General features: G+C 40.1%; 1 protein-coding gene across 1 annotated transcript in view; it reads right to left on the bottom strand.

Annotated features, from left to right (window-relative positions):
- Nucleotides 1-17816, bottom strand: part of LOC126131610 (heat shock 70 kDa protein 12A-like) — a 231551-nt gene that overhangs the window by 60038 nt on the left and 153697 nt on the right. Inside the window, exon 10 of the mRNA XM_049915174.1 lies at nucleotides 5933-6073. Coding sequence (XP_049771131.1) covers nucleotides 5933-6073 — 141 coding nt within the window. The remainder of the gene's footprint in view (nucleotides 1-5932; nucleotides 6074-17816) is intronic.

Raw genomic sequence — 17816 nt, 5'->3', positions numbered from 1 at the left:
TCAGCATTTTCCAAATCATGTTGTTAAACTATGGTTGGTCTTTTCTGTTCTTAATCCATTTAATAGGCAAGTAATTTTCCAGACCATGATTTACAATCTGCTTTAACTTTGTCCATAATTCCTCTATGTTGATCTTACTGGAACTATGTGATGTCAATTCACTGTCTAAGTGAAATGCTAACAACTGCTTATCTGCTCTTTCTAGCAGAAACACTCTCCTAGCCTTCTTAACTGATTTATTAAAATTTTCCAGTGCAATATCAGGCCACATCCAGTGCTTCCTTCCTGTCAGGTTGTAGGTCACCAAGTGTACACCTCATGGAGCAGCTGGGGCACTGTAGAAGATGTTCCATGCCAGTACTAAAGACCCTCTTGTGGAATTTAAGTCTCTCAATCTGTCCATATGCAGTTCTTTTGGATTCACAAGCACCATGTAGGGGGTGCAACTCATCAAAAGCATGATTAAATTTTTCTGTGTGTCCATATGCAGTTCTTTTGGATTCACAATCTGAGAATCTGGCTACTTTACACAGCTTCCCCAGTAGTGTGGGTTTCATGCATCCTGCTTGTGTTGTTTGGAGATATGTCACACCAAATCATATGGGAGGAGCTCAGAATGGGCACTAGTTCAGTTGTAAACTGGTGGAGGTATCGTGGTAGAGGCTGTCCAGTTGATCTTCACTCTCCAGTTCTTGGGCAACATCCCTGAAGTTCACAGAAGGAGAGACAACTGCACCAATCTCAGGACAAACAGTTTGAGATGATACTGTCTGTCTGTCTGTCTACAAGGTTAGTAAAAAGTCCTGGATGACCTTTGAGCTTTTTGAAGCTGAAATAAGGTGCTGAGATTGGGAGCTCACAATTCAGAAGAGAAAGATACTGGTTCTTGTTGACAACTGTCCAGTACATCCTGTACCCTCTGGTTTGGAGAATATTAAGCTTGTTTCTCTTCCTGCAAATATGACAAGCTTATTGCAGCCCATAGACCAAGGAGTAATTAGGAGTCTGAAATGCCACAATCATGAGCTCACCTTACTGAAAATGATACAATGCATTGCAAAAAAGCAGAATTATTCTATTACACTGATGGACGCAATTAGATGCATTACCAAAGTCTGGAGCTGGATCACAGACCAAACCATCAAGAACTGTTTCTGTCATGGGGGGAATCACAACTGAAGGAATAAATGTCACCAAAACTGAAGACATGTTCAATGACTCTGATGTCTGCTGCCATCTGCATTGCTGCCAGAAATCAGCTGTTATATTCTCAGTCAGTGCAACTATTAAATATATACAACAGTAGATGATGACAAAGTGCAAACTGAAGACAAAATTGCAAATGAAGTGAAGAATCAGGGCCACAGTGACCTTGAAATAAGTGAGGGAGATGAAGAAGAAGAGGAAGAAGAAAGAAATGAAGTGCCTATTCCTACTGGGAGGGACACTTTAGAAGCCATTAGAATTCTAAACATATTCTATGAAGCAAGGGGAGGGAGCAGTGAAATTGAAAATGAGGTAATGAACATAGGATGTAATTTCAAAAGTATGTATTGGGCAGAGTAAAATGACTGAATACTTCACTCCTAAGTAAAGATGTTTGGTGAATATTCGATGTACTGTTGCATGTACTGTGGTCATGTAAGCTTAAGAGTGAATATTATAGGTAAAATAAAATAAAGCTAAATAAATTTGTTCTTTTCCAGTTGCTATCACAATATACTGAAAATACAAATCTCAATTACAACCACACTCACTCATATCGACATAATTTTCAATGTCCTTTGGACGTTGTTATAGCAATGCTCCACTGTATTTTGTAAAATGCATGGAAATGTAAAAGTACAAGTGACTATTTATGCTGTGGTGAAACAGCCCTTGCAGCTTTAGATTATCCTACACACTAGGTAAGACTGCATGGAACCATGGGTGTAGGTTAGATGGGCACTGCAGATGTAGTTCATGGAATGAGCAATGCGACCTGCGTCTGGTCCCGGCTAATGAGCAATGGCTAGCCTGGTTTCGGCTAGCCTGGTGCCATGAAGGGTTGACTGAGATTGAGTCAGACAGTGAGCAGCCAGCCCACTCGTGTAGTGGGCTGCCGTGGGCTAGCAGTCTGCAATGTGTGGATCTGGTTGAGACCATGTACGTCAACAAGTAGGATAGGGGGTGCACAGTGCATACAATTAAAACAGCCTACCTCATTTGTACTTTCAGTTGTTTATAGCTAATTATGAAGATCTGTTTTTACTTAAATTATTCTGCAGGACATTTCCCATAAATCTTTATTTAATTTTTCAATGAATTCAAAGGAGCAGCAGTGGATGACACACAAGCTGTGACAACCAAGTCATATGTATCTGAAGAATTACTAGATATCGGTAGTCACTCCATGCATTAATTTTTCCATTCCTGAATAACACTATGTGTTGATAAAATGTGGAGAGAAAATATTTAAGATTACCAAGGAACAGCAACAGATATGGCACAAACTACAGTTCAGATGTATTTAAACACTAGTTTCTAGATCCGAATATTTACTCCATGAACAACAGAGAAGAATGATGTATGAGCTCTAACACTGGTATCATTTTCCTTTGTGCTTTTGTTATATCTCAATTTGATTAAACAAAAACTTCCTCAAAGTTAAAAAATGGCAGGAGGATCCATTTAATGAAGCTGAAATGATTACAATCCAATCACACATCCATTTTTCTTTTTTTTCCTCAGGATATTATTCTGTTCAACAGCATTCAGTCATGATACACTGAAGTTAGTATGTGATAATCAAGCAGAATGATTATTAATTTTTTCCATGGATCATGTTTTATAATGATATTAGGTTATGTGTTCACAGTACTAAGAAAAATATGCAGATTGTTTGCTAGTTCACTGAACACACATAAGACATAGGTCTTGTAATAATAAAATGACTATAAATGTAGATGGATAAGCAATGGAATCAACATAAAGAACAGTACATATCTTACAGACATTAACAAGTATATGCCCTACTACAAAATACACTAAGAAGCACAACTTACATAAACTGAAGGTACACTATTTTTAAGTGAATTAGCACTAAATATGAAATGTCCAATATTCAGTTTTACATTGAACTGTACATTCTTTTCTTTTATGTTTTCAGTATCATTATTGGTCTTGCTTTCAACACAACTTAGGATGCTGGTTCCCACATGTGCATCAAGCAGAAAGCCAACAGAAATATTTTCATGTAGAAACAAAAAACCAGAATAGGTCTTCACAATAAACAAAAATAAAAACATAGTACCTCTTGAATAGCACCCGAAGAATGTGACAAGGAAGTGTTTATTCAGTTTCCTAATTTTAATAAACATTTTTGCTGTAAATTTGCCTGCATGTATTCCTTCACATTACACCAACAGCCAGTGATCTAGTGATACACTTCCTAGTTTACAAAAACAGTGGGATATGAAGGATCCATCTGTTGTGCAGGTGACAGGAGTCCTCTCCCTCAAAACAAGAGGGTCCCTCTCATCCCAGGACCTGAGTGACCTGCCCTGCCTTCTTAAACTTCGCCAATTGACCATTCTTTCTTTAGAAAAGAAGGAACTAATACTTCTGAAAGCTAGTATAGTTTTGTGTACTTTTATATGTATCTATTGTCTGAACTCAATATTTTGCCTCAAGAAGTACTGGGAAGCAGTTCTGTCTCATAATTTTATATTACAAGTAATGTTAGCTAACCTACTTACCTCTTCAGTTTCTATTTGCCCAATAATTTACACTTTCTAACTTCTCACAAGACAACTCACTGAAACTTAGTTTTATTCACCTTTCTCTTAATAACTTCCTACTCAGCATCCTCCATCTTCATGCATCCAGTTAGATGATGAGCCTACTTCTGGAGGAGTTAACAAAGGAAAAGAAAAATGTGTGGAGTACATAAGCGATTGTGTCTCCAATTATTATACTTTGACTCATTCAGTCTGTGTTATGTACTTTGCAGATATACACAGAAGTGACAAAAGTCATAAGATACCTCCTAGTATCATGTTGGTCCACCTCCTCCATGGCATCTTGCAGCAACCCGACATGACATGGACACAACAAGTTGTTGGAAGTCCCATGCAGAAATACTGAGCCAAATTGCATCTATAGCCATCCAAAATTGTGAAAGTGTTGCCAGTGCAGGATTTTGTGCATGAGCTGACCTCTCAATAATGTCCCACAAATGTTCTATGGGATTCATGTTCGGCAATCTGGATGACCAAAGCATTCACTCAAGTTGTCCAGACTGTTCTTCAAACCAATCATGAACATTTTGCAAAAACAGACATAATATCTTATGGGATAACAGCAATCAGTGATTTTATAATGTTACTTAAAATCCGTTTTGATTGCAATTTTTTTATTTATTTTATTTTATTTTATTTTATTTATTTATATGACCAGTTTCAGTTCATTCAGAACCATCTTCAGATCTGATATTTCAGTTACAGGAGTAACCCGTCTAAATCTAGCAATTTTCACATGCTACGTCACATAGACCGGTCATATGAATAAAAAAAAATTTGCAATCAAGACGGATTTTAAGTAACATTATACAATCATGAACAGTTGTGGCCTGGTGACTTGGCACATTGTCATCTATAAGCTTTCCATTGTTGTTTGGAAACACGAAGTCTGTGAATGGCTGTAAATGGTCTTCAAGTAGCTGAATTTCCAGTCAATGATCAGTTTAGTTGGACCAGAGGACCCAATACAGTCCTTCTAAAGACACCCCACACTATTATGGTGCCACCCCCAGCTTGCACAGTGTTTTGTTGACAAGTTGGGCCCATGATGTTATGGGGTCTATGTCACACTGGAACACTACCATCAGCTCTTACCAACTGAAACTGGCACTCATCTGACCACACCCTGGTTTTCCAGTTGTCTAGAGTCCAACTAATATGGTCACAAGCCAAGAAGAGGTGCTCCAGGTGATGCCATAGTCCAATACACCATTAATGCCAAGTTTCACTGCACTTCCTAACGGATAAGTTTTTCATATGTCCCACATTGATTTCTGCAATTATTTCACTTTGTGTTGCTTGCCTGTTAGCACTGACAACTCAACACAAAGGCTACTGCTCTCGGTCATTAAGTGAAGGCTGTTGAAAACTGTGTTGTCTGCAGAGAGAGGTAATGCCTTGAAATTTGCTATTCTCAGCACACTCTTGACACTGTGGGTCTTGTAATACTGAATTCCCTAATGATTCCAGAAATTGAATGTCCCTTGCATCTTACTCCAACTATCTTTACACATTCAGAGTCTATTAATTTCCACTGTGTAGTCATAATCACATTGGAAATGTTTTTACATGTATCATCTGAGTACAAATGGCAGCTCCGCCAATGCTCTGTCCATTTATACCTTGTGTACACGACACTTACCAGCATCTGTATACATGCATATTGCTATCCCATGACTTTTGCCACCTATACAGTATAAAGTACAAAATATCAGAGGTACAGTGACTTCAATTTTACCAGGGTTTGTAAAATGCAGGGCTTGCTCCTTCCAATCCCTAAATTCCCTCAAAACTTCACCAAGAAAATCTTGATGCCATGTGTACAATAATTAATTGTAGTGACAAAACAGATCAGCTAAAACACTTTGAGAAAACCAGTGGCACAATTAAAATAATAAGAAGAATAAATGATGAAATGAAGACAAAATAAGTATGCTGCTTTGATGCACCTTAAAATTTCAAATATTAGAAGCTGAGAAGCAACTGAGTGTTGCCAGTGATACTTCAAATGATTTTTTTTTTCTTTTATTTTTACTGGTATGAAGTGCTTATAAGATCCTGTTTGTATGTCTATCTCTCAGTGAATGCCCCCTTTCTATCATGACTGGCTACCTCTACTCATTCTATTGTTTTTACTTCTCATGTTTACATACCTGAGGTATGATTATATGAACTTTGCTTCCAAAAGACTGTTGCACTTCATTCTGCAAAATTGGTGATTCAGCAAATCCTCCAACAAGAAATAAATATTTTATTTCACTCACAGTTGACTTGTCAAATACATCTTGAATGTACTGTAAGTAAAAAGAAACAGACAATTAACCCTAATATCTAGCTGATCACAAATAACATGTTATTTTCAGTTTAGTCATTTATACCTGTCACAGATGCTAATTATAATCTCAGGCTATGATGTGGAACAAGTAAGTTTTATAATTATAAATATGTGGAAATGTGCTGACCATTTACAACATTGTCTTAAACCACATTCTTTCATTTTGATTATTGTTCTCTCTCTCTCTCTCTCTCTCTCTCTCTCTCTCTGACGCATACACACACACACACACACACACACACACATATATACACACATGCAGAGTATATTATTACACTTTCAGAAATTCTTCTATGTATCAGAAGGATTGTCAAGCAAGTGTGATTTCAGTTTGCATTCAAAGTTAATTTAATTATCTATTAAAACTGTACATCACTGTGTGCATAGGTGGGCAAAGATTTCTATGTGACACTAATATCGAGTGAATGATAGTATACATAAACTGTGACTGATTGTTGATAACAAAATAAAGAGATATGAGATGTCCTGTTAAGCTCTGCTCATCCATCCATACACTGCGTCAAGTTACACATTATCAGGCCAAAGTGACCACTGCTGGTTACTACTGTGGCACCTCTCTAAATTCTAAAAATTCGCACGTCCTGCAGTTTGCTCCAGCAGATGACTCTCCCCCCACAATCACACCTAGATACTCTCCAAAGCACCCTCTCCATAATGGACACCTACTGACAGGAATATCTTCCCCCCCACTACCGCAATCTGTCTGCTGGGGCTTCTATCCAAAATTCCTTTCAGCACAGAAGGCAGGCATCCTTTGGTGCAAGTAGTAAATGGTCAAAGCAGCATATGAATGAATGCTCCATCTTTTGCTTGTGAAACAGACCTTTTGTTTGTGAACCAGTGCTTTTTCTTGTGAACCAGAGGTTTCGTTTGTGGACCAGAGCCTTCAATGAGGACACAAGGGTTGTTGCTCGACCTTGTGTGTTGCTTAGGACAGATGGCTGGCCATAATTCCACATGCAGTGACAAATGTAAACGCCTTGTGTGTATAGTTGTGTAGGCTTCTGTGGCTGGAGTCAGTTAACATAAAAGTTTTCAGAGTATTGTACCATGCCATAATGTAAAAAACTATACTGGACAAACCAGTGTTGTATAAAGCACAGTATGATACTCAGAAATATTTTACACTCTGTACATTGTACTGCTTTGTGTCTACATCTACATATCTACATACATACTCCACTAGCCACCAAGTGGTGTATGGTGGAGAGTACAGTTCGTGCTGAAGTCATATTACCTCCCCCCCCCCCACCCCCCACCCCCCATCCTCTGTTCCTCTCACGGATCGTGCGAGGGAAAAACGACTGTCTGAACGCCTCAGTACGAGCTCTAATTTCCCTTATCTTTGAATGGTGATCATTGCAAAATTTGAAAGTTGGTGGTAGTAATATATACTCTACATCCTCTACAAAGATCGGACTTTGGAATTTAGTGAGTAGCCCCTTCTGCTTAGCATGCCATCTATCTGCAAGTGTGTCCCACTTCAAACTTTCTATGACATTTGTAATGCTCTCATGTTCGCTAAATGTACAAGTCATGGATCTTGCCATTCTTCTTTGGACCTTCTCAATCTCTTGAATCAGACCCAACTGGTAAGGGTCCAATACAGACGAACTGTGGTGTCACCACCAGACACCACACTTGCTAGGTGGTAGCCTTTAAATCGGCCGCGGTCCGTTAGTATATGTCAGACCCGCGTGTCGCCACTATCAGCGATTGCAGACCGAGCGCCGCTACACGGCAGGTCTAGAGAGACTTCCTAGTACTCGCCCGAGTTGTACAGCTGACTTTGCTAGCAATGGTTCACTGACAAATTACGCTCTCATTTGCCAAGACGATAGTTAGCATAGCCTTCAGCTACGTCATTTGCTACGACCTAGCAAGGCGACATTACCAGTTACTATTGATGCTGTAAAACATGTACCATCAAGAGCGATGTTCACCAATTATGAATTAAAGTTAAGTATTCCAGTAGTTATGTACGTTCTATGCTACTATAAATTCCTTGTCCTGTTCGAGGCCTCACGCCAGCCTGCATGAGCTTAAACGCGTGCCTTTCGGCTTCCTGTCATAGTGGATTGGCTGTCTTGCCAGTCCACAACACGAACAATACTCTAAGACTGGACAAACTAATGTATTGTAAGCTATTTCCTTTGTTGAAGGACTGCATCACTTCAGGATTATACCAATTAACCACAATATAGAGTTTGCCTTGCCCGTTACTTGTGTAATCTGATCATTCCATTTGAGGACGAGGAGGAGGAGGAGGAGATTAGTGTTTAACATCCCGTCGACAACAAGGTAATTAGAAATGGAGCGCAAGCTCGGGTGAGGGAAGGATGGGGAAGGAAATCGGCCATGCCCTTTCAAAGGAACCATCCCGGCATTTGCCTGAAGCGATTTAGGGAAATCACGGAAAACCTAAATCAGGATGGCCGGAGGCGGGATTGAACCGTCGTCCTCCCAAATTTGAGTCCAGTGTGCTAACCACTGCGCCACCTCGCTCGGTCATTCCATTAGAGATCATTTCAAATAGTCACACCCAGATACTTGACAGATGTTACCATTTTCAAAGATTGGGCATTTATTTTGTACTCGTACACTAATAGTGATTTTTGCCTTGTTATATGCAGCAGGTTACACTTACTAATATTGAGAGATAACTGCCAGTCATTACACCACACATTTATTTTCTGCAAATCCTCAGTGATTTGTTGACAACTTTCGTGTGATACTACTTTCCTGTAGACTACAGCATCATCAGCAAACAGTCTAATGCTGCTGTCAATACCATCAACCAGATTGTTTATGTAAATCGTAAAAAGCAGCAGACCTATTACACTGTCCTGGGGCACACCTGAAGTTACGCTTGTTTCTGTTGAAGTCACCCTGTTCAGGACGACATACTGCTTCCTAACTGTTAGAAAACTATCTATCCAACCACAATGTCATTGGATAGGCTGTAAGTGCACACTTTTTGGAGCAAGTGACAGTGTGGAACTGAGTCAAATGCCTTTTGAAAGTTGAGAAATATGGCATAAACCTGGGAGCCATATCTAGAGCCTGTTGTATATCATGCACAACAAGGGCCAGCTGTGTCTTGCATGACCACTATTTCCTAAAACCGTACTGGTTTCTGCACGTGAGCTCATCTCAGAGTCTAGAACAGTCATTATGTCTGAACACAAAATATGTTCCATGATTCTACAACAAATTGATGTCAGTGAAACTCACCGGTAATTATGTGCATCTGATTTTCTACCCTTTTTATAGATTGCTATGACCTGGGCCTTCTTCCAGTCCCGTGGAACTTTCTGCTGTTCCAACGATCTCTGATAGAAGATGGATAAGAATGGTGCTATATTTGTAGCGTAGTCAACATAAAATCTTATGGGCATACCGTCTGGGCCAGATGCCTTCGTGGCATCTAAGGATCAACTGTTTTACAATCCCAGATACACTAAACACTATGTCAGCCATTCTTGCGTTTGTTCAATAATTGAAAGGGGGAATGGTGCTGCAGTCCTCTAATGTAAATGAGTTTTTGAAAGCTAGGTTTAGAATTTTCTGATTCTGTTTATCATCATCAGTTACATTACCTGTACTGTCAGCAAGAGAAGGTATTGAATTGAAACATTCAGGTATTGAATTATTTGTAGCATTCATAGATTTTATGTATGACCAAAATTTTTTTGGGGTTATTTTTAGAATCTGCAGATAAAATATTGCTTCCAAATACGTTAAAAGAATCTCTCATTGACCTTCTGACAGCAGCTTTCATTTCGTATAATTTCTGTTTGTCAGTGGGGCAGTGACTAAGTTTAAAACGACTGTGCAAAATTCTCTGCTTTCTGAGCAACTTTCTAATACATTTGTTGCACCAAGGTGGATCCTTTCCCTCCCCTATATTTTTGCTAGGCACATACTTCTCTAGCACATGGTAGACAATACTTTTAAATTCCAACCAAAGATGCTCAATATCTTTGTGTCCCGCAGTGAATGCTTGGAGCTGACTATGAAGATCTTCATTAATGACACTTGGTCGCTAATACCTTCCTCTAGATTAACTTCCTCAAAAAGATCAGGTTTGTCACCAACATATCTAGTATGTTCCCATCTTGAGTTGGTTTTCTAAGCAACTGCTCAAGGTTGTATGTTGAGAGCACTCCTAGAATAACTTCACATGAGTCTTTGCTTCTGCCCCCTGTGATAAACGTGTAATTTTCCCAGTCAGTGGATGCCAGATTCAAGTCTCCACCTATAACTAATGGATAATTTGGATATTTATTTCCTATGTACTCAAGACTTTCCCTGAAACATCATGCAACATTTGTTTCAGATGCTCGTGGTCTATAAAAACATCCTAATACAATGGTCAATCCTTGTCTGATTGACAACTTTATCCAGACTATTTCACAGTCCAACCTAGTATCAATCTCAACTGCATTAAAAGAGCTTTTAACTGCAATGAACACACCACCTCCCATAGCATCAGTCCTATCCTTCCTAAACATTCTCCAATCTGAGTTCAAAATTTTACTGCTATTTATGTCTGGTTTCAACCAACTTTCGGTACCTAATACAATATTGGCATTGCTACTGTTTATTTCGGAGAGTAACTCGGAGATCTTGCTACAGACAATTTGACAATTTACTAACATGAGATTTAGCATATCTAAATCCTTTGGAATGACCTGTTTAGGTGGACTAACATTTTTAACATTTGGCACACCCACATCAATGTCATGAACTGGTAATTTTTCAGGCAAATGGTTTGTTTCCTGTGGGGAGGAACCTAACCTAAAAAAAAAGCATGTGCACCCACAGGTACTGTGCTACCCATGTAGCTGCTTCCTGTGTGTATTGCACCTCTGATCTATCAAGGGGCATCCCACAACCTTCCACCCCATAGTGTAGGTCAAGGAACCTACAACCATTTTCATCACATAGTTGCCATAACCTCTGGTTTAGATTCTCCACTCAGCTCCAAACCAGAGGACCCTGGTCCACCGTGGGTTTGATGCTGCAGATCGTCAGCTTGGCTTCCACTCCTCAAGAGATGGAGGCTGCCTTCACCAATTTAGCCAGCCGTTGAAAGGACCCAAGGATTTCCTCAGAATCCTGACAACAGGCATTGTTGGTGCCGACATGAGCAACAATCTGCAAATGGCCGCACCCCACACACTCAATAGCCGCTGGAAGAGCCTCTTCCACATGCTGGACAAGTCCACCCAGCAAGCTCACCAAGTGAACTTTGGACTTCTTCCCCGCCCTAGCTGCTATGTTCCTGAGGGGCTCCATTACCTGCCTAACGTTGGAGCTCCCAATAAATAACAAACCCCTATCCCCACATGCCTGTCTGGACCTTGCTGAAGGAGCGGCCATTATCCTGGCAGTAGGTGCAATCTGATCCGGCTCAGTCTCCCACTTTGGCATTAGCCTACCTTCTTAATCCATCACTTTCACCAATTTCTTTTCCCGATTTCTGCTCCTAACCTTCTCTTGTCCCACTCATAGCATCCACTGCAAGGTACGCTATGATATGATGCAATAAACTGCCACCACTTCAGGACCATAAATTCACTGACACATCCATACTGTTCTGCTGGATAAGCACAGGTTTACACAGTCAGAAACCAAGGCCTCCGCTACCGCTGGAATCCTCAATCCAGGCAAAAGTCGTTGGTCCTCAACGTTTCATTTAGCACCTAAGAAGGATAGGATTTAGCATAGTTGTGGTGATTATCAGAGGCTCAATGTGAGAATTGTTCCTGACCTTTGTCTGAACCCAATCTTGCATAGCTAGAGTGACGAAATTTCTGCCTCTGCTGTCATTAGTAAGAAAGACTGCACAAAAACTTTCAAACACACAATGGTAGCACAATACTACATTGATAAAATGGCTATCATCAGACCTTTTGGCCTCTTTGAAAGCCTCTTCATGACCTTTGGCCTTTGTAATGCTGCACTAGCCTGACAACATTTCTTAGTCAATGTCCTCCACGGCACTTGGACGATATTCTTATTTACTCTTGAGGGATGGCCAAACACCATGAGCACCTCAGGGAGATTTCCACCTAACTGGAAAAAGGAAGGGTAATTTCTCAACCTGGAATAATGCATTCTCAGGGTAGATGAAACTGAACTCTTAGGGAGCATCATTTCTGCTTCCAGCTCGGAACGACTGCCCAAGCAAGTCCGCACCATCTCTGAAATACCACATCTCATGGCATATAATCAAATTTGCAGAATCCTAGACGTAGCTAATTTTCTTCACTGCTTCCTTAGAAATGCACCCTCTTGAAACATTGTAAGTGCCTCCCCCTTCCTCATCCATCCCCTTTCCCCCAACTAATAATCTTTGCATATATTAACTATGGTGCTTTTTGTAAAATCACTGTGAGTAGTTGAGAAGTTTAAAGACTATCCTTGACTTCCCACACTTTCTACACTTCCATATTGTTATCACAGTCTTCAGGAGGTTCTAACAGGGAAGGAATGGAGCTGAAGTGTGTAGATGGCAAGGACAATTGGAAAGTAATGTTTTTCAAAGTTGCCGTATTATTTGTATAATTTGCTGCATAACTCTGTGTTAAAAAATTGAGATTGATAAACATCTTGAGTTTAAATTAAACATCTTCAATATCATCATCAAGTGTGGAGTGAATGTGGACTGGTGAAATTATATCTGAAGGGGAGTAAATTGGCTTTAATACTAACTGACTAGTTCAAAATTGGTCCCACGACCAGGATTGTAGCAGTTTGGGTTAATAAACTAAGGTATTTAGACATGAAAAACATGGCACATCTCTGTCATCTTTGAAACCAGGCAGTCTTAGTCTACTCGCATACATGGAGACAGTGGTGCCAGTGTACCATGTGGCAGAGTTGCACCTGCACAAGTACATGTCTTCATGGTATGTCCACAGCTGTTTTGACATGCCGGATGATGTGTTGGCAGAAAATAAATAACAGGTGAGGCGCAGCGCAGTGTACCAGTGTGTAGTTGCTCCAGGAATGCACAGATTGTTCAGTACGGATGTGAAAAATGGAAATGTTAGTTTGGATGGCACAGACCAACGATAGGAAGTTATTATACAAGAACCAATAGTAGAGGATATTTGTAACAATGACAGTTTTGTCTATCCCATATCTCGATATCCTTGAGAACTTTCTTTTCCCACACTTGGAGACTGATTCAAATGACTTCGTTTACCAACAGGATGGGGCGCTGCCACACTGGCAGTGCGGAAATTTTTATATCAAAGGATTACTGAATGACAGATCGCTTGCGCTGGACCAAATGATTCAGCCTTATATTACTGGCCTCCAAGGTCACTGGACCTGACTATATGTGTTTATTTCTTGTGGGGATCTATAAAAGATTCTGTTTATGTGCCTCTGTAACCAACAACAATGAATGGACTGAGACATCACATAACAGCAGATGTAGAAGCTGTAACTCAAGACATACTCGCTGCAGCATAGGAACAATTCAAATACTGCATCAACATATGCCATGCATCTTAAGGGGGGCATATTAAACACCTATGAAAAGCTATGGAAAAAAAAAACTTTTTGAGTTTCCTGTTCAGCAAACTACAAAATTCATTGTATATGTTTATTAGTTTCAGAAATGTAGACATGCCAAATTGGATGATTCTTTTGATACACACTGTATTTGATTTGTATGTTTCATATTCTCACACATAAATACCTAAGAGGAACCCTTATAGTTGGATAAGTATGATAGTATTTGCCTAATCTGCTCAATGATTTCCTTTAGTAAACTGTAATTTTTTTTCTACAGGTAGGAAAATAATTAGTGGTAACACATTTATTTTGATGCCTTTGCTAAACTGGGACAGGTTGAAGTTATGTATGAATTGTTTTGTAGGAGGATTTCAGGTAAATGTCACTTTATTGGGAAGACTTACTAATTTGTTAATTTGAAGGGAATTTATACTCTACCTGTGGGGTTAAAGAGATCCAATTTATTAAGTGTTTAGTTTATACTATTCCCTGTACTAGTAAAGAAATGTCTGGCTAGGGCAAGTGAGGTATCTATATATCTGTGCCAGTGGACTGATTTGTGGGTCAGATACTAATGACAATCTTGCTGGTTGTGTTTCACATTCTTGGAACAACGGACAGGGTACAAGGCTTTAGTGGTGAATAAGCTACCAACACAATACTACTTATGCGAGGGAGACAACTGAGGACTTGTGTGTGCCAGATGGACCATTCATTGTATTGAGTGAGTAGAGTGCCATAATCAATGGACTGAATGTAGCACTTTGTTATGTTTATTATACTTTATATTATTATCACTTAATGACTATCTTATGTGGGCATGAATGTACATATTCTGTGTGCATGGTATGCACAATTTTTAATTAGGTGAAGTATAAGGAAGAAAATTTCAAATATTGGTAGAAAATTTTGTGATATTATTTAATTCTTTTTTCACTAGCGTGGCAAGTGTTATCACTCAGTTTTATTCAGTCATAATTAAGATAGATATTTACTGGCACTGACTTCTTGCCATGTCATATTTGCAATAGTCCAAAGTAAAAGTAAGTGGGAGGTAGTGAAACATTGCAAAAGCCTCCTCCATGCCAGGGTGGAATGCTGACTGCCTCAAATACTCCTGTGCCCTCAACCCTCCATTAAATTGTGAAGCCCTCACAGAAGCCCTGTTCACTGATACCATACTAGCTCAATTACTTCAGGACCCAAATACTGACCTTGTCCTCCAGCTCAACTAGGTCCCTGGCACAGACCTGCACATTTGGTGCAAAATCATTTTTGACCCCACACATAAAGATGGGTCCAAAGACTGCATCAACACCTACCTTCCCCCTGCCTTCTGCAAAACCAGCTTTTGACTGCCCACAAGGCCTGGCACACCCCAGGGAATCCCCTGCCCTTGCCTAGTAATCTTTCTTCTGGCCTGGCATCCAACAGAAGAAAATGTGTTACCATGCCAGTATGGTAAAGTAGGCTGTCATGTTAATATGTCCACTGTTGGGTACCAGTTCTCCCATGTTCATGTTGACAACATTAGCCCCTTGCCAGCTGCTGCTGTTGTCTCATGATAACAGACCCATTTAAGCACTGGCCAGAAGCCATCACAATCCCAGACATTTGGCCAAAGTGGTTGCCGTGGCATTCATCAAAGCCTGGGTTTTGGGTTTCAGAGGCTCCCGCTACATAGCATCATACCACATGTACCAATTCACTTCCTGCTTATTCAGAACTGTGTCTGAGACTTGTGGCACTATTGTTCATTTTACTACTTGCTACCACCCTGCAGCCAATGGAATGGTAGAACGTCTCCAGTGTATATTACAATCCACCATTACCTGCTACATCACAGAATGGTCCACCACCCTGCTACTAGTCCTGTTAGGTTTTCAGGTGGCCCACAAGGCTGACTTGGAGGCATCTGCTGCTAATCTGGTACACAGGTGGCCCCTATTCCTCCCACCCAGTTTTATTAAGCCATAGCCTCTTCCCCCATTTACCTGTGCCCAGCTTACATCCAGCAGCTTCAAGCCTGTATTACACTCCTGCAACTGATGCCTCCAAAGCACCATGGCAAGTACAAGACTTTTGAGCACCATGAGTCCGCATCATGCACTCATGTGATATTACACATTGATACCTGGAAGCCATAACTCCACCCACAATATATTTTGTTGTAAAATGAAGTGAGGACCTCATTTTGCAACAAAATGTCAAAACATTTGCAGTGCATCTCCACAGTGACCTTTCATTCATGTCCATTGACAGGTTAAAGCCAGCTTACACAAACACTCTCAACAATGGCCATACACTGTCAATTCTGCTGATGCAGCCCCTCTCCCTGATGTTGCCCTCACCAGTGCTCCTAACATACCAGTTGGCACTGGCACCTGGGACCCAGTCACAGCCTGCGCACTACTCTTCACTTTACCTCATGCTCAAGCTTCTCAGCACACAGAGTCTAACACTGAGCCTGCAGTGACGAACACTGAGCACATTGCCTCACCACCATAATCCAATCAAGTCGCAGTCAATATTCCTCTAGCAGACCATGGCCACAACTGCAACTGCTAACACAACCTCAAGCACACCGGAGTTGACATGAGACCCTGACTTCGCAGCAACACCTTACTAGGGCATCTGGCAGACAGCAGCAACAACTGCTCTTGGAGTTCAAGTTCAATTCTCACACAGTCTTGGTTCTTCCTTCATGCGTGATGGTACCCCATCACTGTGTCTGTTTTACTTTCATTCGTCATTCCCCGGGGCCTCTGCTGGGGCCAGAGTTTTAGTATTTACATTAAACTTTCAAACTTGTTTAAATCATTGTGAAGGCTCCCACTCATGAACATAACATGTCACTGTTCCTGTACCAGAAATAATGAACTGACAACCCTTGCTGTAAAAATTGCACCTCAGTTGCACACAGATCACATCTTTCCCTTCATATTTATTTAAATTAATATGTAGTAATTTGTTTTGCTTTAATTTTTGTCATGATATAGATGACATGTGAGTTGTGCTGTGAAACACTTGTAGTGCTGCCAATGTTACTGCACTAACAAGAAATTATGACTAGTGCTAATCTAAGTGATAACCATAGTAATTACCTCTAAATTACTTTATACAGAGTAGCTATGTTAAAAAGAAAGCTACCACTTTGAGAAAGGCCACCGCACCTTCTCCTGGACTACTCAGCTGCTGTTTTTATCTAATACTTCAAACTAAGTAACTGAGTATCTTTACACAGACTACTGTCAGGTGTCTGTATACTGAAAAAGTCAGGATCTGTAGTGCAAATATAGAATTATGCAGAATTTACATTGTCGAGTTCACATATTCTTATAAACTGTAGAAGTCAGTAATGTATTCCTTTAGGATGTTTTTGAATATTTTTTGAGATTTTCAATGTCCTGCCTGATATCCATCAGTAACCTGTTTTGGGTTTTTGCACAAGAATCTTTATACTGAATTCTACAGACAGATGTGTAGTTCTATATGGGAATTATTTCTACTTCTCATACTGGGGTTGTAAATTGCTGTGTTCTACCTATACTCACTCTTGCTATCAACCAAAAATAATTTTAGGGAGTTTATGTACTGCTGTGTAAGTAAGAATCCCCACATGAGAGGAGTCTTCTATAATATTTTCAGTTTTCAATGTTAAACATTAGCTATTTGTTGCGAGCTCTCAAGTTCTCTCAGCTCAAATGATTTATAGTGTGCTTCTGGGTGTTCTGGCAAATTGTTTCCATTTTCTGCACAATATTTCAATGACCCACCCACCCACCTTCTTCAGGTGCTGCGAGTTTTTCAGTTACATGTACTCACCATTTGGACTCCAACCAGAATGTGAACTATTGTTGGTCCCACACCACTATTTATGGCTGAGTTGGATTCCCAGAATCCAATATACCCTTTGATACTCTTTTGTTTTTCAGAGCTTGCACTGATATTCAACAAAATGTGGATTCTCTCAGTGTTTTCCAGTTCAGGTTGATGTGATGGTAGGTTTTCTGACATCTTTATTTCCATAGATTCTTTAAGTACATTGTCCCAGAAACTTGGCATCTGTGCCATGATACTGATCTTATCACATTTCATTTCATGATTATGATTGAGTCAGTGCTCATTGACAGCTGATTTGCTTGGCT

This window comes from Schistocerca cancellata, chromosome 1 (genome assembly GCF_023864275.1).
Source record: "Schistocerca cancellata isolate TAMUIC-IGC-003103 chromosome 1, iqSchCanc2.1, whole genome shotgun sequence".
Lineage (NCBI taxonomy): Eukaryota > Metazoa > Arthropoda > Insecta > Orthoptera > Acrididae > Schistocerca > Schistocerca cancellata.
Note: the sequence above shows the minus strand (reverse complement) of the source record. Positions and strands in the feature narration are given on the sequence as shown.